This window comes from Martes martes, assembly GCF_963455335.1.
Source record: "Martes martes genome assembly, chromosome: 2".
Lineage (NCBI taxonomy): Eukaryota > Metazoa > Chordata > Mammalia > Carnivora > Mustelidae > Martes > Martes martes.
Window position 1 is genome coordinate 200153336 of NC_137889.1, and position 26237 is coordinate 200179572.

The 26237-nt window shown below is 49.5% G+C and overlaps 1 protein-coding gene across 2 annotated transcripts in view; it reads left to right on the top strand.

Moving 5' to 3' along the window:
- Positions 1 to 26237, top strand: part of SHROOM3 (shroom family member 3) — a 187765-nt gene that overhangs the window by 158794 nt on the left and 2734 nt on the right. Inside the window, exons 5-9 of one of the 2 annotated variants that reach the window (XM_080831140.1) lie at positions 4800 to 4873; positions 9526 to 10425; positions 11546 to 12037; positions 14743 to 14893; positions 25328 to 25600. In XM_080831140.1, the coding sequence (XP_080687266.1) occupies positions 4800 to 4873; positions 9526 to 10425; positions 11546 to 12037; positions 14743 to 14893; positions 25328 to 25600 (1890 nt within the window). The remainder of the gene's footprint in view (positions 1 to 4799; positions 4874 to 9525; positions 10426 to 11545; positions 12038 to 14742; positions 14894 to 25327; positions 25601 to 26237) is intronic. The other variant, XM_080831141.1, reaches the window with a different exon arrangement.

Consider the following 26237-nt stretch of genomic DNA (forward strand, 5'->3'; position numbering starts at 1 on the left):
CATTCTGTTTCCCCCAGCAGAGCAGCCGGTCATTTAGCAAGAATTTGTAGAGCGTGTGTTGTGTGAAAAGCCCTGTCCTGCACGGCTGGGGGAACCACAGAAGGAAGTAAGTCTCTTGCCTTTCTGGGGTCCACAACCGAGCAAGGAAGATGAGGAACTTCTGCGTAAATGACTCAGGACCAGCGAGCGCTTTGGAGCAGTGATAGATAATGCGCTCTGGGAGGGGAGAGGGATTAATTCTAACTGAGGGGAACTAAGGGCTTCTCTTGAAGGAGATGGTATTTGAACCAGGCTGTGAAGGGTGGGCAGGATGTGGACAAAGGATTGGGGGTTGTGTGTGGGGAGGCATTAGTTGGTAGAAACAGCTTCAAAGAAGGAAAGATTCAGACATGACTGCCTGAGACCTTTTTTGCAGTGCTGCTTCTGGAACAAAATACTGTACCCATCTAGATATTTTCTGTTCCAAAATACCCAGTATAAATGTGCAAAAAACCGTATAGAGGCCGTCCTCCATAAGCTTTCATTAACCATTCTCCTCCCCTCAGAATGAAGCACAAAGCTAATTTCTGCTCCGCATCCCACCACCCAAAACACTGAAAACCCATGTCGGCTAGTTTGATGGCACTTCGGTAGCGTAACAACCCAAACATTTTCTCGATTTTTCTTCCCATATTCTCTAAAGGAAACAGAAATGTTTAGGTGAAAACTAAATCATCATCTGCTACTTATTTCTTACTGTAGTTCATTATTCTCCCCTGGGGAATTAGTTGGATGGCTGTGACTATTTCCCCGCTTTCTTCCCAAATATGTCTCAAGTCTGGTAAACTAGGAAGTAAAGCTAAAACATAGGTGGTGTAGAGAAATGATGAAATTCCTCCAACTCCCAGCTGAATGTGTCATTTGAAAAACTTTTCTAGAGAAGTACAGAACCTTATTTACGTCCTCTTCAATAAAGAGAGTACAATATTAAATACTTCATTTGGGGACTTTGAAGCCAGAAGGGGAAAATATTTCAAAATGAAATACTTTAGCTGCGCTTCTTTGCTTCTACAAACTCTGAAAACAGATGACCAGGCCCCAGATTGTAATTGCGCCAGGACTGGGCTCTTGAGTTTCCTTCTCCCACTCTCCCACCCAGCAACCAGACTTTGCCTGCCCCAAGACCTGGGCCACGGCAAGGCCTTCTCCTTGCCTCTTCATACAGCCATCCTCTACAGCCATCCTGTTTGTAGAACTAGTTAAAAAAAAAAACAACAAACAAACAAAAAATAAAACTAGGCTCTACACAGTTACTGTGGATATTATTTCAGGATATTATTTTTCTATGTGCATGAATTCGAGACGTTACCATTATTATTAAGCTCTAATGAAGGCAGTAAACACGAATTTGTCTCGCCCCGGCTTTAGAGAACTCTGAGAAATTAACCCTGCAGAAACTGTCTGCCTACTAAGTTAAAGCCAAAATGCGGAGCCTTTTTCTGGGACTAGCTCATTCCATGACACCCTGAACAAATGCTCATTGGTCCTGCCAGCCAGCTGCTGTTAGAGCAGGATGTTATAAGCTTTTGACAAAGTTTCAGTTCCTTTTCAGAAGTCCATTAATGAGGATAGTTTCTGCCGCCAAAACAAGTTTAGCATGGAAGTCAGCTCCTTGTTGATATGAACTGGTCATTCCTACACCTGGATAACCACCGAAGGCTGCCCCCACTCGGAACCCGAGACCTGCTGAGACCCTCCGCAGGCCTGGGCCTCCCCTTGGCCACTGATGGTCCTCTCTGAAACACGCAGCCTCTTACCACTTCTCCGTTAATTCTTCTTCGTTTGAAAAGTGTAATTGCAGAACAAATGGATATTATTGATGGAGCTGAAGGACACATCAAATTCTTGCCGATTTTCTGCTTTCTCTAAAACTTCGGAAAACTTAACCTTTTTAAAATGGGTGGGCCCCGCACAAATGCCAGATAATACCCAAATATGTCTGCTTTGGAGATGGAAATTCACACCTATTCATTGCATAGATTTAGAATCCAGCAAAGGCTCTAAAAAGAAGGCTTTGGAGAAGGAAGATTCCTGGCTGGGAGTTGTTTTTTCCAGATGCTGAGTTAGAGGTTTCTCTAGCTCTCACTGTTATTTACAGAGCCCTTGGTTCCTGATATATAAGATATTCACCATGTGATGGTATGGCAGTCGTTTAATTGCTGAGGAAATTGCTTAGTTCATCCCCCGTGTTGGATGTACGCCCAATTCTGTAGAAGGCTGCTTGGAAATCATTCTAGCACCCCTCAGGAAGCAGCCATTCAAGCTGTGCATAAACAGAATCACCTTTCCGTGAAATGGGAAGTTACAAATAGCGAATAATTATAATAAATGTTTACTAAGTATGTATCAGTCATTGTTCTACGTATTTTATAAGCAGAAAAATAATCCTCACATATATGCAAAGAAGTAGCTACTGTTGTCTCTGTGTTTCAGTTGAGGGATCCGAGACACAGAAAGGGTGAGAAATTTGCCCAAAGTAGTGGGAGCGAGGTTTTTGACCCCGTGCTGTCTGACTCCAGATTCTGCAAGGCGCTATACCATGCTCCCTCCTTGAATAAAAAAAGACTGGGGATGAGAGGAGGCAAGAGGTAAATATCTATCTGAAAACCTCAAGCCAATGAATTGATTTCATTTTAACATTTATTGATTACTGTTATTCCCATTTAAATAAAATTTTAAGATTTCTTAGATGGATTCCTAATTCATTTTAGCAGATACTTGGAAACTAATATCCACAGTTGGTGAATACTACTGTCTTCGTATTTCCCTGGCCACAGAGATAGCAAGATCTCTAACTCCGAACCCAAAGCGAGAGTAAGCATCGGGATTCGACAGACTTCAGGGTTATAATGAAGTCTTAAGTTTGCTATGCCTAATGAAGTCTAAGAACAGGGGTATTTTTAAATCAGTCACCAGAAGTCAGATAACTGACAAACACAGAGACATTTACCCAAGTGTCTATTAGAATAACTCTAACCCTCGTCTTTCTCCCATAGCCATTGCTGTAAGTACTTCATTTTCTATAAACTGGTAAGAAGCATAAAGTCTTCTTCGGCAACGAATTTATGCCCAACTCAGTGCAAGTAAATGCAACACAAATTGATCTCCTTGGGCTTGTACTATATTGGACTTCTGTCCAAAGGATACTGTAATCAATAGATTTAGAGAGGTCTCTTCATGGCCTATTAGTGGGTCTGACCTCATCTTGTGCACACCCACGTAAGTATCAACTTAAGATTGATATTCTGGGGGTCAACTCATGTGACTGCAGAAGTTAAATTCATTCTCATACTGAAATTCAAAGGAAATAAGAAAATGGGAAAATAGACTTAATTGTTAGTGGGCAAGGAGCTCAAGGGGATCTAGAAGCATTCTCACTCGATCGCACGTTTTTGTCAAGACGGGGTGAACAGGGAGAAGATGTACAAGGACCGCAAGGTTTCGTGGAGAGCGGGAATTCCCATTCCCTAGAGTGATATTTGAGCAAATCGGAGAAACATGGAGCTTCTTTTTCTCAAACCATTCAAGGCTGATTGCGTCCAGGCCAGCCTCCACTCACTTGTTAAGATTCCCAGGAAAGATGTTGGGCTTGAAGCCATCCTGGTTTGAATGCTGGTTCCTCGACTCGAACTGTGGGTTACGGGGCAGCAGTTACCTCTCCTCTCCTCACTGTTGTAGACTGAATCACAGACGGACTGGTAGGTGCCCAATACAATTCCACGCACATAGTTTGGGGATTTTAAGGTACTTTGCAGTGGCTGGCACTCAGTAAATGCAATAAGGGCTAGCTGCAATCGACAATATTTACGTGTTTGTTTTTCCTGCAGGCCTACTACCACCTTTGGTGCCTTTTTTTTTTTTTTTTTTTGCCTTTTAGTGCTTTTACCACTGACTGGGCCAAAAAAAAGGTAGAAAGTTAGCAGCCCTTTGGACAGATTAATGGTGAAGTAAGTTGCTAACACTTAAGTGTAGGGATCATACGGATTTAATTTCTGTTATTTATAAATAATTGAAAATGGAATGTATTATCAGTAGCAACATCATTGTTTTCATCAGGACCTGTTCACATGGGCCAAATATTGTACTGTCAAAAACTCGCCAAAAAAACAAAAAACACCTCACCTACCACCCTTTCAGGAAACCAACCTACACCCTTATTAAAAACAAATATAAGTAATGACTACCCCTGAAAAGTTACCAAAGTTACTGATACATTACATGTGGGTGAAATTTTTTTTTTTCCTGAAAAGAATATACTTCAATCTGATTACTAGCCAGATTCATATCTCTTCTCTCATTATAACTGAGAACATTTGAGATTTTTGCTAAATTCAATAAACTATCCTTTCATTGTCCTCTCCCATGTTTCCCTATCGCTGTTTCAAAAGTTTGGTCCTTTGAAATAATTTTCATCACTCTATTTCACGTGCGGGGTCATTTTGAACCCTGGGGGTGACTGTCATCAGACTTCTGCTTAGAACATGTCTTTGTGAGGAGAGGCCCTGGGGAGACAGACCGAGGTCCAAACCCTAGGCCTGCCACTCGTGGCCTTGGGAAGGGCAATGGCTTTGGGCCTGTCTCCTCCTCGGTGCCCTGGGGTTAACAGTACTTCCTGGGGCTTTGGGGTGAAGCGGATAGTATGCGACCGTGCCGTGTTAGTGCCCGACACTAGTAGGCCTTCTCCTTTCTACTGTCACCCTCTTGGTAAATTTAAATGCCTGTTTGTTGGTAATAACGCTGTGCCTTTCTTGTGTTTCAAGGATGTGGTTTTGGGGGAAAACAACAGCTTTGGTCTCATGAAGGATCCGTGTCACTCGGCTGCCCCTGGGTCCAGGTAGGTCCGTGTGTTTAGGAGGCTCTCTGCCTTGTGAATGCTGGACTTTCCTGTTTCTCTTCCGCTCTCCCAGCAAGGGAAATGTGACGTTACGATGTTTCACAGTATTGTGCGTTGCCTTTTCAGTTTGTGTAGGCCATAGGAAACTTTAAAATTGTTCCCTTATAGATGACTTTCTCTAAAAATGATACTTACTCAGAATAGGTTTTGAATGTGCACTTTGAATGAGGCAGTAGTTGACGTCAAGTAAGTTTAGGCTTAGAAAGGTTCATGGAGCATACGCTGAGGCTCTCACACCTGGGGCCGTGCAGGGCTCTCTTCTGGCTCTGCGCAGAGGATCAGGTGCGGTGACCAGAGCGCAGGGGAAGTATGGGCGTCTCATGAACAGCCTCACAGAGCAAGACAAACGTATCAGAAGCACATGAGGTAAAAAATAAAGCTCCCAAATCGTAATTTTTAGGCCCTTGGGGGTAGGAAATGGGAAAGTTAGTTTAAAACTGCCATCAAGGGGCGCCTGGGTGCCTCAGTGGGTTAAAGCCTCTGCCTTTGGCTCAGGTCATGATCTCAGGGTCCTGGGATCAAGCCCCGCATCGGGCTCCCTGCTCCCTGCTCAGTGGGGAGCCTGCTTCCTCCTCTCCCTCTGCCCTTCCCCTCCCACTCAAGCCCTCTCACTCTTAAAAAAGAGACAGCCCACGTGGTGTCAGAAAGTGGGTACTAAGTTCCTTCTGTACTAGCAGACTTCCCCGGCTATGTGCTTTTCCTCCCAGAGCTTTGCCTCAAGTAAAGAAAGTATTCAAGGTGAGACTCAGACCTGGTTAGTTCAGTGCATTGCTTAAAAGCTAGAGACAAAGGAAAACGAACAGTGACCTAGCGCACTGCCAAAAGAGAATCGTCTGAAGTCAAAGGTGAAACTCCACTGCAGAAAATCAAATACCTCAATGACGAAAAGAACTTGAGTAGACAGTTCTCCAGAGATGATAAATTTAAAAAAAAAAAAAAAGTAGCCAACAAGCATTTGAAAAGATGCTCAACATCACTATGAGAGAAACCAAGTCAAAACCGCTATAAGATACCACCTCATACCCATCGGGATGGCTACAATTAAAAAAAAACAACCATCACGAAACCATAAGAAAACAGGTGTTGGTGAGCATGTGAAGACATTGGACCCCTTGTGCAAACATGACTCCTAGGCTCCCGCCCTCCTCCCCCCCCCTCCTGTCACTCCTAATTTATAGCCAGGTAATAAATGTCTTTCCCCGCACCAAAAACAGTTGGTGGGACTGCAAAATGGTCCAACTGCCTTGGAAAACAGTATGTAGTTTCCTCAAAAAAATTAAAAATAGATCTACCATATTCCCTAGCTTTCCCACTTCTGAGTCTGTATCTGAAAGAGCTGAAAGCAATGTCTTGAATCTCGAAGAGGTATTTTCACACCCGTGTTCATAGCAGCACTACTCACAATAGGAAAGAAGTGGAAGCAACACAAATGTCCATCAATAGATTAAATATGGTATACACATAGAGTATTATTTAGGCTTAAAATGGGAATTCTGGCACACACTGCAACATGGATGAACCTTGGAGACATTATGCTAAGTGAAATACACCAGACACAAAAAGACAAATTAGATTCCACTTACATAAGGCATCATAAAGTAGTCAAATCCGTAGAAACAGGAAGTAGAGGTGACAAGGGCTGGGAGGAATTGTTACTTAGTAGATATAGAGTTTCAAATTTACAAGAAGAGAAAGTTCTGGAGGTCTGCTGCACAACAGTGTGGATATTCTTAACATTACCGCACCGAACGTTTAAAAATAGAGCAGTAAATTTTATGTGTTTATCACATTTTTTTAAAAAGCTATGAAGAAAAAAAATGAGACTAATTGCCTTCAAACTCCATTCTTGAATGTTAGTATTCCTAGATACCTATCGACAGCTGTCTGTCTCTCACACTCTAGTATAAAAGAGACTCCAGGACACCTGGGTGGCTCAGTCGATTTAGTATCTGCTTTCAGCTCAGGTCATGGTCCCAGGGTCCTGGGATCAAGTCCTGCAAGGGGCTCCTTGCTCAGTGGGGAGCCTGCTTCTCCCTCTCCCTGCTGCTCTCCCTGGTTGTGCTCTCTCTCTAACAAATAAATAAGATCTTGAAAATATAATAAAAATAAAAGACACTCAAACAAAATCTCTTGCCCTATCCTTTGTTCTTGAAAAAATACAACTACCAAGGAGAAGTATTCTCAACCAGACTAAGCATTTAACTCAAACATTAGCTTCAAAAATACACAATTTAAGTAGGGTTCCTAAAAACGAAGAAGATTAAATATAAACTAAAGATACATCAACATTTATTTGGGTTTTATTTTAAATAAAAGATAAATAAGGACGCCTCGGGGGCTCAGTGGTTAAGCGGCTGCTTTCAGCTCGGGTCATGATCCCAGCATCCTGGGATCGGGTCCCACATCGGGCTCCTTGCTCGGCGGGGAGCCTGCTTCTCCTTCTGCCTCTGTCTGCCTCTCTGCCTTCCTGAGCTCTCTCTGTCTCCGACAAATAAATAAATAAAATCCTAAATAAATAAATGAAGGATAAATAGTGCATGTCGGTTTTTAGTGATACGTCTCCTTTTAAAAAAGCGTGTAGTAAAAGGAAGGCGTCCGGGTCAGTCATTAAAACAGTTTCCAGTTATTCCGTGTCCTATTAGAGGACGTCGAGTGTAACAATCGCTTATATCCTCGTCTGAACAATTGGGCAGAGATACTGCTCGTTCAACAGACATTTGCTGACAGGGTGCTTCGTACCAGGTCCTGAGGATACCAAAATGAGTACGGGAGGAGAGCACCCGGCACATCTCCTGCCTTTGGGGGTTCAGTTCACCCGTTTGGGAACCCACCAGGAAGGACAGAGCAGCCAATCTTAGATACTGAGAGGTTCTCGGTGGAGAAACCGCCTCTAAATGAAAAGGATATTTCAGGGGAAAGGCAGAGTCGCATCTGAGAGAGACGGGCCCTTAACCATCTGCATTTATAATACAGAAACAGCACCGCGAGAAGAGCCAGTTTGGTTCTCTGTAGTCTTGCCCTCCCATATGCTGCGCTATCCTGGCCCGGCACGTGGGCGGTCCTGTGGCAGGACTGTGCTGGGGCTCTGCCTGGGGACTGAGCCAGAGCTCCCGGAGGACTTGGATCTGTAAAATGAAAAGTTCCATCTGCTCTCCAGATTCACGGGCGCACCGGGGGCTCCAAATGTGGTTTTTTCAAACTAGGGTGGGTTTGCTGCAGATTGATTTTATTAACTCTTGCGTGGCAGCAGGCAGTGCTGCGGATTTCTGTTTTGTTTTCCCTTTAGAACATAATAACAAAAGTATTAGAAATTGTTGGGTTTGTCCTCAGAGCCAAGGTAGAGGACAGGTGTTTAAATCGCCATGTACCCTATTTGCTCATTATTAGCAATCTCTCTCTGTAGAGATAATCGCTTATTAGCTCGTTGGGTGAGACTCTCCCCCTCCTTCTTACTTTCCATTCTAAAAAATGAAAACACTAGGAGACTAAAGGAAAATGGTCAATAAAACCTCCAGATTTGGCAGCCCACGCAGATGCTTTCCAAACAGACCTCTCCCATGGGGATCCCACTGGGAGAGGCTAAGGCAGCACTCTTTTTCCCAAAGTAGTCCTAAAAAGGCCTGAAGAAATGTACCTGTTTCCTTTTATATCCTGAAGCCTGCCCTGCAAAGCCGCCTGATGCAGGATACGTGTGCCGGGGGGTGGGCGTGGGGGAGCAGCGAGAGCGAGCTAATAATGGGAAATGCCTTGTGGCCCCAAGTCTGCCATTTGACATTTTCCTGTAGGAGTTTATGCCTGTCTGGCGTTTTTTTGAAAACTCCGTTCTTTGTACGAGCAGCCTGAGGGACAGTGCGCAGCTTCTCTGGGGTCATTTTCCCTAAATGCTTTCCCGTCTGTGTCATGAACTCTGGGTTCAGTATTTGCTCCTTTCTTCTGAGCCATAACCCCGGGTCTGTGTCCTGCTCTGTAACCCTGGGTCTGTATCCCACTCAGTAACCCCGGGTCTGTGTCCTGCTCTGTAACTCTGGGTCTGTGTCCTGCTTCGTAACCCTGGGTCTGTATCCCGCTCCGTAACTCTGGGTCTGTGTCCTGCTTCGTAACCCCGGGTCTGTGTCGCGCTCCATAACCCCGGGTCTGTGTCCCGCTCCGTAACCCCGGGTCTGTATCCCGCTCCGTAACCCCGGGTCTGTATCCCGCTCTGTAACCCTGGGTCTGTGTCCCGCTCTGTAACCCTGGGTCTGTGTCCTGCTCTGTAACCCCGGGTCTGTGTCCCGCTCTGTAACCCTGGGTCTGTGTCCCGCTCTGTAACCCTGGGTCTGTGTCCCGCTCCGTAACCCCGGGTCTGTATCCCACTCCGTAACCCCGGGTCTGTATCCCGCTCTGTAACCCTGGGTCTGTGTCCCGCTCTGTAACCCTGGGTCTGTGTCCTGCTCTGTAACCCCGGGTCTGTGTCCCGCTCTGTAACCCTGGGTCTGTGTCCCGCTCTGTAACCCCGGGTCTGTATCCCGCTCCGTAACCCTGGGTCTGTGTCCTGCTCCGTAACCCCGGGTCTGTGTCGCACTCCCTAACCCTGGGTCTGTGTCCTTCTCCAGGTCGCTCAGTTGCTCAGAAAGAGGCGGTGAGGACATGCCGTTGCTCAGACACCATCCTAGCCCTCGCTGGGGTGGTCCGGGCTACAAAGCCGTTGGTGGAGCCTCTGTTCCCAGCAAATGTCCTGGACCCCTGGACCCGCAGAGGCAGGCTACCAGAACAACACCTTGCCCTGGGCTGCTGCCCGCAGGAATGCCGGAGCATCTCACAGACACCAGGGCTGCACCCCTGACCCCACGCGGCTCAGCTCTGCTGTCCCCTGTTCCCTTGAGCTCGCAGGCTGCAGCCGATCAGCCGGCGGGAAGGGACGGTCAGACAGGGCAACAGCCTCTCCCGCCCCACACCCTGGCAGTGACCCACAGGAGCAATGGTCACAGCCTGGTGCAGCCTGCCAGTCCCAGAGGCCATGAGCCCAACAGACCGGAGCACGGAACAGAAGAGGCGACGAGGAGGCGGGCCTCACAGCCTCCGTGGCCCACCCCGCCTCGCGTGAAGTGGGCGCCCGCGGCCAGGGAGGACGGCCGCCCCGAGGCCCTTCCCTCACCCGAGTGCGCCAGCCCGCAGCGCTACGAAGCACAGCAGGCCCCTCGGAGCTCGGGCAGCGGCCCTGACGACACGCCGCTCGGAACCCCAAGCACTCCGGGGAGGATCTCCCTCCGGATATCGGAGTCCGCCCTCCAGGCCTCCCCGTCGCCCCGGGAGGACTACGACGACGACGTGTTTGTGAAGGACTCGGACCCCAGTGCCACCTCCAGCCCCACATTTGAGCTGCCCCCACCCCCGCCGCCTCCACGGAGCCAGGACACCCCAGCGGAGAGCTTGGACGCCTTTCCTCCACCTCCTCCCCAGGCTGGGTGCGAGGCGGCGCCGGGCAGTGAGGCTTCCGAGGGGCCCCGTCCCAGGTAAGCGGGCGACTCCGGGCGGGGCGAGCCCCCCGCGGAGGCCGGAAAGGGCTCATCTGGTAAGACATTGTCACCTGCAGCCTCCCCAGGGCCTCCTCCCGCTGGCCACAGAAGCGGCCTGCTGTGGAGACTGTATCGACTCAAGTGGTGAAACCGGCAGAACGGGGTCATTCGTGTACCTTGGCCGGTCGCTGCCTTAGTAGCCAGTTCCTAGCACGGGGAGCGACGGATCGAGAGCGCGATAGGTGAAACCAAAGGCCGAAGGGCAGCGTCGTGTCTGAGGGCGTGCTAAGTCCCAACATCTCTCTTCCCTGCTTGAGTTCCTGATCGGTTAAAGAGGCAGAGGGAGGAAGACAGAGAAAACAGGAGTGTCGCTTTCGTTACCGAGGGAGCCGATACCGGGAAATGCGGCTTCTCTGTGGGCGTCCGTGGGCCTCCTGACGTCGAGCCCTAAAACAGGTTCACCTGCCACCCCCCCAGGCCGTGCTAGAAACACGCTGGGGGGGTGTGTGAGAGAGAGGGAGAGAGGGAGAGAGAACGGAGGGAGAGGGGGGCGTGCATTAGCCTAGAGGCAGCCTCACTCCAAAGAAAAAGAGGCTGGGCTGCAGACAGGCCGTGGCCAGCGTTCTTTCCAGAGTCGCTCCATGTCCATTGGGGAGGACAAAGAGCAGAGCTACAGGTCGGTTATGTTCAGGGAAAATCTTGTGGGAGCCCAAGAACGGGTGGTAGCTCTTCCGAACCAACGCTCGCTGGGACAAGCGATCTCCGGGCCCCAGAAGAACACGTTGCCTCTGTGGCAACTCCCTCTAGATCCCACGGGAGGGACGTAGCACCCCTGCCCTCTGTTCGCCGGGACCTTTCGGAAAGCTCTGGGATCTCCCTGCACCGCCCGGCACAACTGAATCCCCACTAGATCCCTCCCCCTCCCAACGTCACGTAGCTTCCCTGCGACCAGCGAGGGCTGAGGAGGTCGCCGTTTAGGACCCTGCAGTCTGGGGGGATGATAACCGCAGAGCATGACCACCTTGTCCTTCCGTTGCTCACGTGGGAAGCAACAGCCCTGAGTCTTCCTGCCTCTCTGCTGACTCCTCTTCCACCTTCTCTCTCTTAATATCCCCAGCAGCTCCGGCAAATTCGCCGAGGTGACCGTTGCCGAGGAAAGGTCCGTTCCCGGTGCCGTCCGTTCGGCGGGCCGTCAGACACCGGCTTCCGGATCCCCAACTTCTGTCAAGGGTTCCAAGGCCAACGAGACCACCCCCCCTTCCAGCACGGGTGCTCTGCCCCAACTTGATGGCGCTCTTGGCAAGCCGCCAAGCCCCGGGCCGCCGGCTCCCATCAACAACCCCGTCTGTGGGGCTCAAGGTTTAGAAAAAAATGTCAGTTCTGGCTCTCAGAAGTCCTCGGAGGACATCCGAACAGAGGCTCTGGCCAAGGAAATCGTCCACCAGGACAGATCTCTGGCAGACATTCTGGATCCAGACTCCAGAATGAAGACAACTATGGACCTGATGGAAGGTTTGTTTCCCCGCGATGTTCACTTGCTGGAAGGGAACAGCACGAAGAGAAAGGCCACGCAGAGAACTGTCCCCTGCTCAGGGTGTGAAGGCAAGAGGTAAGTCCCTGGGAACGCCTGCGCAGACAGAGTTTGAAACTCCCTCCACGGGGGTGGGGGGAAGTCTAGGACAACTTACCTGGTGTTTTCCTGCCTCCAGAGGTTCTGGCCCGAGAGCGACACTCCATCGCAGCCTTAGAATGGCTCTGAGGAGTGGGACGTGGGACAGACCGACCTTGAGTTACCAGGCACTTGCCCTACAACAAAATCTGCGGTAGTGCTGATAACTGCCATTAATACCGTTAATAGTGCTCAGTTCTTCGTGTCAACCATTGTGTTGACGTTTCGTGTGAGCATTACCTGATTCAGTCTTCAACAAGAACCTCCCGACGTAGCTCCCAGTTTTATCTCCCTTTTACAAGTGAGGAAACTTGGAAGCACAGAGAAATGAAGACCGTGCCCCACCGAAGTCCTAGAACACGTGAGTGGCGGCCTCTGGATCTGAACTGGGCACGGTGACCGTGGCCGCTCTCTTAACGACTTTGCAATGTCCCCCGCTCCGTGAACAAGCAACTGTCCGTTCTCGGTCAGGGTCATCTTAATAGAGAGCCCCACGGGGGTCTGTGCCGAGGGGCAGGGGAAGGGGTGAGCACATCAGAGACCTCCTCCAGGCGGAGGTGAGCAGAGACTGTGGGAAGGATGAAGCTTGGACAAATGGGCTCGTTAACTACACTGACAGCCACATTCCGAGAGTTAGGGTGGATGTTCGCTTTGTCCTGAAAATCAAGGAGGACCTGAACGTGGGCGCGCTGCTACGGCTGGGTCCGGCCGGGGAGCCTCTGCTCCTGCATTGCCCGGAGCGCGTGATTACTGCGGCGCGATGTGTCCCAGCACCCCGCCACCGGGCTCTGCATTTGTCATTCTTTTGATTTCTCCTGGGTTATTGCAATATTTTCTTGCATATTTGATTTCCTTCAAGGCCAACTTGGGAAAGGTTTAAAGTGGTTTTTGTTTTCTTTTTAATCTTCAATGGAAGCTATGTGGATTGAGGGACTGAACTCCATAGTTAGTGGCTTCTAGACTAAATGAAAACAGCGTTTCATCTAAATTTGGTCTTGCCTTTCAGAAATTTCCAATTGATCCTAACTAAATTACTGACGAGAGTACTATGCTTTGACTTGCGGGAGGGGGGAGGAAGAGTTACGGAGTCCTCACGAGCTCTCGGGTAGCTGGTTGGAGCCTCTCCTAGTCTGAGGCCCGAACTGTGCCTTTGTCCATCCCACGCTTCAGACTTGGCAGAGACTGACGGAGGTGAAGTGACTTATCCCGGGTCATGCGTTCAGCAAACGCTTACTCAGTACCTACAACGTGCAAGCCAGTCCGCTGGGCTCCATGAGGGACCCAGGCATGAGGCTCTGTGGGTGTGCCGGTCCCTTAACTATGGGTGTCTGTAGTAGATCAACGTCAGGACCTCCCGTCTGTTCTGTTCCCTGACCTCTTGCTGTAGAAAGGCCAAAGTAGCTTACAGATACATCCTCAGCTAAGCACTTCCTAGCATCTCGAGAGCTCGCATTCTCAATGTAGAAGTGAACGGAAAAGTCACCTAACTTGCAGCCCTGAGACGGGCTGGAGGAATTTCAAGAGGGTGGCCTGCGCCCTCTTCTGGTGGGAAAGAGCACTGTCCTGTTGTGTGTCGACTCGGCCAACAGCCTTCCTGAGGGTTAGTTAGTTAGTTAAATGCCCGAGAAGCCGATTTGTTATGCAATGAGTATATCTGGGTGGAAAAGCGTACCAGAAGACCTTTTCCAGTTTTTTCAATTAAGTGAATTAAGTGTTGCTTAGAACATTTAACATTAAACCATATTGCTTAGAAAAATAGTCCTAGCAAGCCGGAGACTAGTAAAAATGACTTTTTTTGGTGGGTCTTTATGCCATTGCAAAATGTGGGCTTAGATTTAAGTCACCAGATTGAAATACCTCTCCAAGAGAACCTAACCCACTCCCATGGCGTCATTTACTCAGCTGGTAGCACCTGACTTATACTCGGAGAGACAGCTTGGTTATAGTAAAACACAGAACGCTAACTCGAAATCGGGTTTCTCAGTTCCTGGTTTGTTCTCCAAACTCTCGGCACCCCTGCCGTGTAACTAAGGAGTCAACGTCACGTCCTATCCGCACTGACCAGCAGGCTCTAGGTTTCCTGGGCTCATCTGGGATAGCGCGCTCACATGAGAAGGAAAAATGCTACATGTCCAGGCAACAATTATGGCAGGTGTCGGGAAGATTCTGTGACCCTGCAAAGCCAAGAGTGCAGTCTGAGATGCGTGCAGCACCTCGAAAATACCTCCACATTCATTGAGTCACAGCTGGGCCAGTCTGAGATGCGCGTAGCACCTTGAAAATACCTCCACATTCATTGAGTCACAGCTGCCCCGAGACCCCTCTATGAAATAGGGAGTCAGCATCGTTCTTAACTTTTCACAAAAGGAGAAGCGCATAGGCAGGCTACAGGACTCACCCAGAGGCATCTGGGAGATCCACAGGCCTGACTCCCAGTCTCCCCAGTATTGCCTTTGGCGTTTTCCAGCCCAGGTCTGCCTGGACTCAAGAGCCCTACGCAGTGTAATCACTCATTACTAAATATTTATTCATCTAATTTCTGGGAAGGGACTGAACAGAATTTTTCACACATTTCTGAAGGAGCAGCAGGTGGTCAAGCAAAGCTTCTGGAACATGCTGTGTGCTCTTTTGTTCTTACGATGCAGGAGTGAAGACAGGGAAGCGACGGGCGTGTTGGTCAACTGCCCGGCCTACTACCGTGTGTCCGCCCCCAAGGCCGAGCTCCTGAACAAGATCAAGGACATGCCCGCGGAGGCGAGCGAGGAAGAGGAGCAGGTGGACGTGAATGAAAAGAAGGTAAAGGATGGGGGCCTGTGTTCTGATCCCCAAAAAGATAGCCAAGGTCCTGGGGCGCCTGGGTGGCTCAGTGGGTTAAAGCCTCTGCCTTCAGCTCAGGTCATGATTCCAGGGTCCTGGGATCGAGCCCCGCATCTGGCTCTCTGCTCAGTGGGGAGCCTGCTTCCCTTCCTCTCTCTGCCTGCCTCTCTGCCTACTTGTGATCTCTGTCTATCAAATAAATAAATAATCTTAAAAAAAAAAAAAAAAAAAAAAAAAAAAAAAAAAAAAGATAGCCAAGGTCCTAGGAAGGCTCCTGGCCCCTGAGGGCAGGAGAGGAAGAAGGGCCTGTGGCATCAGCAGCCCCGCCCGTGCTGTCGCCCGACTCTCGACTTCATGGCATTTAGTGATTTCTCACAGCTTTCCTGTCGTTCGCAGTTTTACAGACGACACAAGTGAGGGTCCCTTCCTAAAGGTTGCAGAGCTGAGACTGAACCCAGGTGCCCTGACTCTTAATCCAACACAGAGACCCAGCACTCAGGGCTGCCCAGCCAGTGCCCACGGTCAGTGTCATTTCCCTTGCATGTTTCACGGTCAGAAGGACCACGGAACCTGGAAAATGTAGAAACGTTAAGGGAAAAGACCGACTGTCAAAAGACGCTCCTGAGAAAAGGTGGCGTTAAACTTAGGGTCCCCCAGTGTTCTCTGCAGCGTCCCGTGAAGGGCTTGGAAGCACTGCTGAAATTTAGCTGCTAGCAGCGAGAGCCCTGCAGAAGTTTCAAATGTAAAGCATTGTATTTTTTTTATTTTTTTAAAGATTTTGTTTATTTATTTGACACAGAGAGAGAGAGATCACAAGTAGGCAGAGAGTCAGGCAGAGAGAGAGGGGGGAAGCAGGCTCCCTGCTGAGCAGAGAGCCCGATGCGGTGCTCGATCCCAGGACCCTGAGACCATGACCTGGGCCAAAGGCAGAGGCTTAACCCACGGAGCCACCCAGGCGCCCCAAACGTAAAGCATTTTAAAAATGACTGTGATGCCGCCTGTCTTCCCGCAGCCCGGGCGCTCTGAGCCCGGCCGCGCCTGCAGGGGAGAACGTTCTCGCCCTTCCACGTTCCCTGCAGCCCCAGAGGGGCCGCCTGCCTCTGCGCTCTCAGCCCTTGAGACCCGTCAGGCTCGGTCCTGAGAAAGGGCTCTTTGTTAAAGCGCGCCTCTTGCTGCGCTCGGAAGCTGAGTGGCTCCCCGTGGTACCAAGTCCAGGAGCAGCTTTTACGTGGTTCTGTTTCACTTACTCTCTGGGTCCCTAAGCTCTCTGGTTTCTGTGCGGATTGAGACCGCAGGATACAGACCCTGGGAGCGGGGAGTCGTGCGGCAGGAGGGTTTAGGGATCTTCGAAGCAGCTCGCACTGCCCTAGCTCCTCCGGCTCCGCGGGCTCCAAGCGCACGGCTGACGCGCCGATGCGGCCACCCTAGCAACACGCTCTCCCAGCCCAAGGTTTTCCTGTGCAAACACCTGCTTCGTGGCACACCTTCTGGCATGTCCCTTACTCCAGTGCCGCCAAAGGCCCCCATTTAATGGGCCCTCCAGTCAGGGGAAAAAACCCACCTGCTCTGGACTCTCTGTATTTATCCCAGAGAGGGGGCTCTATAAACACCATTACAGGTACCGGGGTGTCATGAGCCCTTTCACTGAATATTTGACAGATTTGGGGGGGGGTGGTTGCAGGTAGACATATCCTATTTTACAGTAGCAGTGGGACAAATCATTCATTGCTTAAAAAAAAAAGTATTTCTATCACTTTATTATCAGCCTCTCACTCTGATGATTATGTGGCAAAAGTATTTTTAAACCGAAAACATTAGGGCACAGAGGATTAATTCTCACGGGAGGTAACAGTAGTTACCATGTACTGAGCACTTCTTGTTAGGCGTGGGCCATATTACCTTTATTTCCACAAAACTCCCTCACACCTGTATTGCCACATTTTATACCAAAGTTATCAGAGTGGGTCAGAAGGAGTCAGGGCTAGAGGAGAAGTCAAGACAAAGGGCCTGGCCTAGAAAAAGACCTGGAAAAACATAGGGAGGGCGTGTGTACCACAGAAAGCTTTTGCCAGCAGTTTGATATTTGGGGATGTAAAACAAAAGCCTCCTGCCTCACTTAGAAATTAGCGAAGTTAGAGGACCACACAGGAAGGTGATGGATCTCAGAAGGTGAGGGAGGGAGGCTCCACGGGAGCCAGAAGCTCATGGAGGTCACACGGGGCTCTGTGTGAAAGGCTGAAGAGTTTGGATCTTACTGTTGACAGAAGACCCTGGGAGAGGTTTTGAATGAACTGCGCGCTTATTCGTGTGTGGCGGAATTTCCACTGGTGTCATTTGCATTTTACATATCTGATCTTGAAACAAAATATATGTGTTTTAAGTGATAGTGGCAGGCATCATCGAGTTGAAAATGCAGTTCCCTTCCTGATACACATACAACAAACTTTTATAAGGGTAATTTTAAAAAAACGATGCTGGGTCAAGATTGTTCCAAGGTAGAGCACAGCCTTCCACGAACTTTTGTAAGGTCATAGTTTGTTACCTGATAGTTAAAGTTATTAATAACCTAAGCTCTATTTCTAGGCATGAAATTCACTAGGAGTCTGTGGAAACTAGAGTCCCAATTTAAAATCAGTATTTTTAAAAATTTAAATTAGCCTTTGACCACAGTTCTGTTTTAACGTATTTTTATGTATACATCGTAGATGATGGGTTATCACGTTCCAAGTAAATGTAAGCATTAAAGGGTGAAACCCTTTCATGGTCTGAACGTAACTAAAGACGGTCTAATAACTAGAAGTTTAAGTTATCTGCCTCCCCTTGTCGTATCTATTAGGCGACATCTGCTTCAACAGATCCCATGATTCTTTGTTCTGGGGGCCAGAAGCTCCAGCTTAGGGACTTAGTGGAGTATTTCAAAGGGCAAAAAGAATCTGCTGTTCCCAGACTTGGCTTCCCCAGGAGACCACCAGTGACCCAGACGGCTCTCAGCTGCCCATTTCTGTTGTTGTTCTTCCTTCCTCAAGTTCCAGATGTCTCTGGGTCTTTCTTCCCTTCAGCCTGAAAGAATTCCTTCGGCATTTCTTTTAAAATCGGTCTTCTGGTGACACTTTCTCTTGGCTTTCCGTCATCTAGGAATGTCTTTATTCTGCTGCCGTTCCTGGAGGATAGTCTCACTGGATATGGGACTCCGGGTTGGCCGTTCTTTTTCTTTTAGCCGTTTAGGATTGTTGCTCCGCTCTCTTGCACCCGTGGTTTCTGATGAGAAATGCACAGTCATTTAAGTATTGTGTCTCCTATCTGCCGTGTGTTGTTTTTCTCCGGCTGCTGTAAATTTTTTTTTCTGTCTCTTTGGTTTTCAGGAGTTTGATATGATTTGCATGGGCCTGATTGTCTTTCGTTTCTCCTATTTGGCAGTTACTGACTTCTTGATTCGGTAAATTTATGTCTTTCACCAAATTCAGGAACTTCTCAGCCATCATTATGTCTTCAAATATTTTTCATGCACTAATCTTTCTTCTCCTTTTGGGACTCAAGTACCACAAATATTAGACCTTTTGATATCGCCCCATGAGTCCCTGAAGCTCTGTTCAGATTGGATAATTTCTATAGGTCTGTCTTCATTCTGCCGGTGATTTTCTTAATTTCAAATTAGGTTTTAGATCCTAAATTTCCAGTGAGTTTTTTTGTTTTTAGATTTTATTTATTTGAGAGAGCAAGAATAAGTTGGTAGAGGGCCAGAGGGGGGAATGGAGAGAGAGAATCAAAACAGATTCTGTGCTGAGCAGAGCCTGACATGGGGCTCGATCTCACAACCCTGAGATCATGTCCTAAGCTGAAATCAAGAGTCAGATGCTTAACTGACTGAGCCACCCAAACATCCCCCATTCAGTTAGGTTTTTTGTAGTGTCTATTTCTTTGCCAACAATGTCTGTCCTCATTTCAAGGGTGTTTACTTTTACTTTGAAAGAAGGTTATAAAAGCTATTTTAAGGACTTTGGTAATCCCAGCACTGGGGTTAGCACCTGTTAATGGTTTTCTCCTAGGAATTGCTCACAGTTTTACTGTTTGTGTTTCTTTTTTTTTTTTTTAATTGGGCAATTTTGTATTCTGAACATATGGGTTATTGCGTAGTGAGACCTTGAGTTCTGTTAAAATCCTCTACAGAATGTGGATTTTTTGGTCTTTATTTTAGCAAGCAGACTATCCAGCTTCAGACTGTAAGTTCTGCCCCACCTTTGGTGCAGGCTCCAATATCACTTTCGTTTTCAGAGGCTTTGCTGTGCCGTACAGGTCTGTCCCAAGCACGCGCCATTCAGAGGTTAGCCTGGGACTTGGGTGGTTGCTTCTATCACATAGTTCAGTTCTCACAGCCTTTTTTGTGCTGGTTTGGGTCTGTCCTGCACACATGCACCTGGAGTCTGAGCGAAGGCAATGTCAGTTCGTACACGGAATTTGGGGATCTTCTTTCCAGCTCTCTCCTGTCTGGTATTTTCCTCCACATTCTCTGGCTCCCAGCAGCCCCTTTGCCTGGGCCTCTGGCTGGAAAGATAAGTTCTTCTGGTTATAGCAGCCTGTGCTGCTCTGCTGTTCTGCATGACTGGGACCACCCTCCATAAAAGAAAGAAGAAACGGGGGATTCCCCTCACACTGCTCAGGCCAGCGCCTCGGAACAGAAAGAAGGTTTTCAGTGCCTGCACCATCACTGCAGCGTGCAGCTCGGGGAGTCTGCTCTTGGGAACCAAGGCGAGGAGAAGAAAAAAAGGACGGTCCAAACAGGATTTTCCCTGCATTCTGGAGCTCACAGAGGCCCCTTTTCTGGTCTTCTTGTTTCAAAGGCAGGGCTTTTCTCAGAGTTCTGCTGCCGCACCCTGTGTGCAAGTCGGCCCTGGTCAGAGCAAGAGCATAAAGCGGGGGCAGGAGACAAGTCCCGGGGGTTCTGGGTCGTTACTTCACCTTTGGCTCCCTGCCCCGGCACACTGCGACACTTAGCTTGACAGAGCCCCCTTCAGAGTCCAGGGGGTTCGTTGTGCCACACGGGAGGGAGGCTGTGGTGGGCGGACGCCGTCTAGGCCAAGGTCAGGCGTTTCTCGCTCTTCGCCCCCTCCAGGATGCACAGGAGGGAGGCAGCCGGGCCAGACCGGCGGTGTCGAACCGTCCCTGGTAGCTGTGGAGGAGGACGGGACGAGGAGGAGGCGGTGGGAGGCCGTTTCGGGAACGCGATGCTGCCCGTGTAACTGGGATCCGTGAGAAACGGAGGGGTTTGCAGAAGGAGGCGCGGGGAGCAGCGTGGGCAGAAGCGGGGACAGATTAGACAGGGCGCGCGGTAGAGAGAAGAGGGTCGAGGCTGCCTCTCGAGCTCCTGGCCTGGGGCTGGCGTAACTGAAACAGGGAAAACAGGGAGGTCCTTTAGGGAGGGAGGATGACGGGCTTCGCTGCAGTTAGAGAAATTCAGTATGGTTTCTTCTGTGTCAGAGATGCCTGACACCCAGAACCAAGAGACAGTGCTCGGTAAGCGGGACCGCGGTCTGCCGACTCGCCCTCCCGAGAGGAAAGGGACGAGAAAGAGCCACTCTCGGCCGATACCGCGCCAGAGAACATTTGAAAGGGCAGTCGAGTCCCAGGGTCCTTCTGTTTGGCTCGAGTCACCCAGCAGGGAGGGGAGGTTTGATCCCAATTCTGCCACTGGGACAAAAATCACCCCTGACTTTTCTCCCTGGGATGAAATTCAGCCGAGAAAACCACGGTGTGCTGCTGCCCGGATCCTCCCATTTAAAACCAACCAAAGAAACGACAACAAAGCCGACGGGTGAAATATCTTGGTCTTTCTCATTTTTACCAGCAGGAGCCTCAACTCCTCTCTACCCCTAAACTCTGGCCGCGCGGCTGGGAGTCTGGAGTTACTCTTACTTGACATGAAGACAGTCCGTGGGCAGAGGCCAGCCGCTTTAGTAGTGACCTGGCCGGCCACGCTGTCAGCACAAATCCTTGCACAGGAGGCAAAGGGGGTTGCCACATAGGGGAGAAGTTGACCCCTGCAGGCGTCACGCTGCCGTGAGCGGCCTGCGCTGTTCACACTGTTCCCGAATCAATGATAGCACAAAAAGTAATAATAACGTGAAAGTGTGTAACACTTTTATATGTCCCAGAACGCTTGCGCAAGCTTTATTGTGTTTGAGTTTCCTAACTTTTCTAGAAACTATTTTAAGGCAGTGATGATGAAAGGCAGTGTAACTATTTTATAGCCAAATTTCCATAATTTAAAAGCTTATTAGAAAAAATAAATAAAATGCCATCCAAATATGCACCGTTGGGGCCAAGCATGACTGATGTGACTGCTCAGTAACTTGTACACCCCAGCCTGGCCGTATGTCCTAATACGTTGCATTACAGCCCAGCGAAGAGCTTTCAGAAATCACAAGAAATCACAGAAATCACAGCCTGACCCCTGGAGCCAGACCACCTGACTCCGGCAAGTTCAATAACCTCTGTCCACCCGACTTTCCTCGTTAGTAGAACCAGGATGAAGAGGGTACCTATCTCATCGGGTCGCTGTGAGTTCTCAAATAGTACTTAAATGGTGCCTGGCCCCGAGAAGAAGCTTAACATTCCAACATTATTAGCTCTGGGCAGGTGTTGTTATCCCCGGGCCCTGAGTGAGAAAGCAGAGGTGCAAAGGCTCGGGCGGCTTACCCCGCTGGTGAGTTTTCCCTCAGAACCTCGGCTCCTGCCTCCTGCAGCAGGGAAGGGGCGGGAAAGGGGCCCAGCAGGGTTGCTGCAAGCAGGTGGTGAGGTGGGAGGGAGGGTCTGTTAGCGCAGGAGCCCTTATCAACAGCATCTCACACAGGGGGACCTGCCGGTTTACACCCGTTGAGGAGGTAAGGGAGTGTCAATGGTTTTGCAAAGTAAGTAGCTCCTAAGAGACGAGTATGGTGCTAACACAGACCCCTCCAGAAAGACCTCTGTTGTCTCTCCCACAGTGAATTCTGCAGGTAGAAGTTGCTAGAGTTTTCTGGGGTTTTTTCTTTTGAAGAGGGCTGCCTGGCAGAGAAACAGTGGTTGCGCACAGCCAGCGATCCCTCGTTGCCTTCAGTTACTCACATCCCTTTTAACTGCATTTTTGAAAGCCAAATTTCCATAATTTAAAGGCCTATTAGGAAAAATAAATAAAATGCCATCCAAATATGCACCGTTTGGGCCAAGCATGACTGATGTGACTGCTCAGTAATTGTACACCCCAGGCTGGCCGTATGTGCTAATACGTCGCATTACAGCCCAGCGAAGAGCCTTCGGAAATCACAATGCCAGGAAGGGGGATCTGGTTCGTCCCGCAGGATCCTCCCTGCATCATTCCCAGACACTCGCATCCTGTTGCATTCCTCCTTACACCACCCAGCCCCCGGGACACATCAGCTCCCCTAAGGGGCTTGCGGCTCGGCCCAGCCTCGGTGAGTTTGAGAACCAAAACAGGGTGTGGTGCAGAGGGCAGATGGAGGATCAGGTGGCTGAGCCTGACCTCTGGCTGCTGTTAGCTGTGTCGCATTCTTGGGGGGTGAGCCCCCGGCCACACTTGCTTGATAAGCCCTTTCGGCGCCGCGTCGGAGCCCGAGAGCACTGGCGAGCCGAGTCCAGCAGAAACCCAGCCCAACGCGCGAGGGCAGACTTCTGACTGGTCTCTGCTCCTTCAAAGATTCGAAATCAGCACGCCTGTCCCTAAAGTACCAGCTCCTGAGGCCGCCATGAGGATTTTTAACGATACCAATTACAATTATTACCAGAAGTGCTTTGAGTTCCAGAACCAATGACACAATATTGGTTTCCAAAGATGCCCTAGTTCTAGAAAAGAAAAAACACGAGGCCATTATCCACTTTCCTACTAGTTTTTTAAAAGACTTTTCTAGAAGCTACTCCAGACATGAGGTTCACATGGATCCCACAACACGTAAATAATCGGAGGCCTTTCCGTGACGCTGGAGTACAGCAGTGTTGCTGCGTAGTCACCTGCCTCCTCGGGGTTGGGGTAACTGGTTTTCTGGGAGAAGGCGCCATCCGGTGACACCGAGGGCTGAGCCGGGAAATGCAGCCTGTAAGTCGGGCCTGACTTCATGCACAGGTCAGCCTCTCTCGCTGACTGTCCGAAAGGCAGCAGTAATGACACTTGGCTTCTCTTAACCGTGTCCAGCAGGCGTGTGGGAGGCGGTAACCACCGCGGTGTTTATTTTCCCTCCTGCTTTCTATCCGCGTCTCCCTGCTCTTCTCCTCCCAGGAACGGCCTCACCGTGCGGGATCAGCACGCTCTGCTGGGTGTTCCGCCCAAGCTCCTTCGCTGACTGTGCAGCAGGCAAATACCAGAGCTGCCAGTCAGCACTGGTAGGGGGTTTTTTTGGAAAGTAAGTTTTCCAGGAGAACATAAGGAAAATGAAACAATATTCTCTCCCACCTGCACTTTTCTGGGTTCAGACTCCTCCACTGGGGAGTAATATAGACTGCACGGTTTTTTCCACGACTATAATTATCCTTGATTGACTTTGTCTTAACCAAACAGGAAAGCTGGAGATGATAAGCTATGAGGGCTTAGTGCAGCGATGGGAATATTTTAGTCACCCTTTAGCCTTTGGGATTAAGCAAGTCGAGAGACAAGTTGTCACCATGCAAGCCAGAATTTGGACATTTCAAGGACATTACGAACCTTACTTAGACCGGAAGATTGGAGTGTCCCAATGGCCCAGCTTCAAGATGGGTGCATCATGGAGAAACAAATATTTCGTCCTTATCATTGTGATTATTGCATTTTCGGGTGATGTTACAGAAATTGTACAGAAAGTACTCAGGACCCTTCAATTCTATTAGTCCAAATGTTTTCTCTTTTTCTACTTTCTTTTTTTCCTCTAAAAATGAAGATTTACTCTAACATCAAAAACCTGTGATTATTTTTTTACCAAGTTTCCAACTGATGCCACATGGCTTGGTTTTATATAAATGCATAAAAAAATTTTTTTGAGCTAGAACCATTTTAGTGGTTAAAGAAGTAGGGTTTTTTTTCCTAAAGATTTTATTTATTTATTTGTCAGAGAGAGAGCACAAGGAGGGGCAGCGGCAGGCAGAGGGAGAAACGGGCTCCCTGCTGAGCAAGGAGCCCGATGCAGGACTCAATCTCAGGACCTGGGATCATGACCTGAGCCGAAGGCAGATGCTTCACCAACTGAGCCACCCAGGCGTCACTAAAGAAATAGGTTTTAACCAAAAAAAGATTATGTTCTTTCTCCATCTGGCTACCTTAGGCTAAGAGAAAAACAAAAGCCTAATTTAAAAAATCACAAAGTTTAATTTTTCTTGTAGCAAAGTAGTAGACATTTAATAGAAATGTCGTCAGACATGGGGCGCCTGGGTGGCTCAATGGTTTAAGCCTCTGCCTTTGGCACAGGTCATGATCTCAGGGTCCTGGGATCGAGCCCCGCATCGGGCTCCCTGCTCAGCGGGGAGCCTGCTTCCCCCTCTCTCTGCCTGCCTGTCTGCCTACTTGTGCGTTCTCTCTCTCTCTGTCAAATAAATAAAATCTTTAAAAAAAAAAAAATGTTGTCAAACTTGAAACCCCTAAGACCTGTACTTCATTCCTTCAGTTAAATATATCGGATATTTGCTGAATTGTTCTGCACGTGTAGAAATTTGCAATAAAGATGGCAAATTATACAGCTCAGGCAACTGAAGACAGTGCAGTGGAGAGATCATGGGGCCGACTTCTGATAAAGGTCTCAGTGAATATTTACGAGGGCAGACGTACAAGGTCGCTGCTAAAAGCAGGCTGACTTGAGTTCGGGGAAGCCCCTTGATGGTACGTGCATCTCGGCCCGTCCCCTCACCTAAGTGTGTTTCTTCTGCTTGCACTTGTGGATAAAAGAGTCCCTCCAGCGCCACTGTTGGGGTGACTGAAGGAGACGGTCCATGTGTGATTCCTGGCACATAGTAACTGCTCTCGTTGATGGTAACTAGCGTTAGTAGTCTGCGCAGCTCTTGGACCCTTAATTCCTTCCACTCTTGGCTTCTCTACCTGTAAAACAAGAAACATTTACCCTATTTGCCTATGGTATTGTTGTCAGGATGGAAAGAGGGCATGTCTTGGAAAGCCTTTCAGAACTGAGTTAACAAGCCCATGGGAAGGCAGCACCGCATGTGGCATGACGACTGCGACACGTTACGAGATGATTGTAGTCAAGTGAAAGATTCAGAGAAAGGCAGTTGTAGACATTCAGGGAAAGGAAAAAATATTGTGGCCTAGCGTTGGGGGCGGTCCCTACAGATCAGGGGACCTTCAGCTGAGCCCCGAAGACAGGTTGCGGCGGGGAGAGGTCAATCCTCCCTGCACTGACAACGCCACTGACCAGCCTTCGCTGTGTGTCTGCTCTGTCATCACAGGCCGAGCTCATTGGGAGCCTCACCCACAAGCTTGAGACCCTCCGGGAAGCGAAAGGGAGTCTGCTGGCGGACATCAAGCTCAATAACGCCTTGGGGGAAGAGGTGGAGGCCTTGATCCGGGGGCTCTGCAAGCCCAACGAGTTTGACAAGTACAAGATGTTCATCGGGGACTTGGACAAGGTGGTCAACCTGCTGCTGTCCCTCTCGGGGCGCCTGGCCCGCGTGGAGAACGTCCTGAGCGGCCTCGGCGAGGATGCCAGCCGGGAGGAAAGGGTAGGTGGCGCGGGGCTCCGGGGCAGCCCGTTTTTCCCTCGGAAGCCGTGTCCAAACAGACCCCTTCCCTGGAGAAGATTACAGTCTCGGGGGCGGAGAGAGAGCCCGAGTACACGTTACCAGGGAACACAGAAGCAGGCGTCTTGCACGCCCAAAGGGAAGGCTGACACTTGGGGCTCAGGGAATGCTTAGTTAGGAAAGTGAAAGCCCAGGGACCAGGGTTTCTCTCCTTCCTTTCTATCCCAGGAAAAGGAAGGGACAACAGCACGGTGGGGGCTGATATTAGAGAAAGAGAGGGGGACAGAGAACCACTGGGACTGAGGAGAGGGCACGGGAACGAGGGCTCCAGGTCCAGGGAACCTGCCAGTGTTTTGCGGGGCTGCAGGCCCTCCGTGAAGGTGCACCCAGGTGTCCCCACTGCGCCCCCTGCTGGGGGAAGCGGGCAGGGGTAAGCGTGGCGGCGACACCGGGTGATCTCCGCGGCCTGCGTCTTTGCCCAGCACGGGCGGGCTTCCACGTGTCATCGGCGGGCTCCTGAGTCCTCGAAACAGGCCAGCGAGTGACAGAGCCCAGATATGAGGGGTCCTGCCGCAGACCCACGTTTTATTCACTAGGTTGAACTTAATTCCTTAGCTAC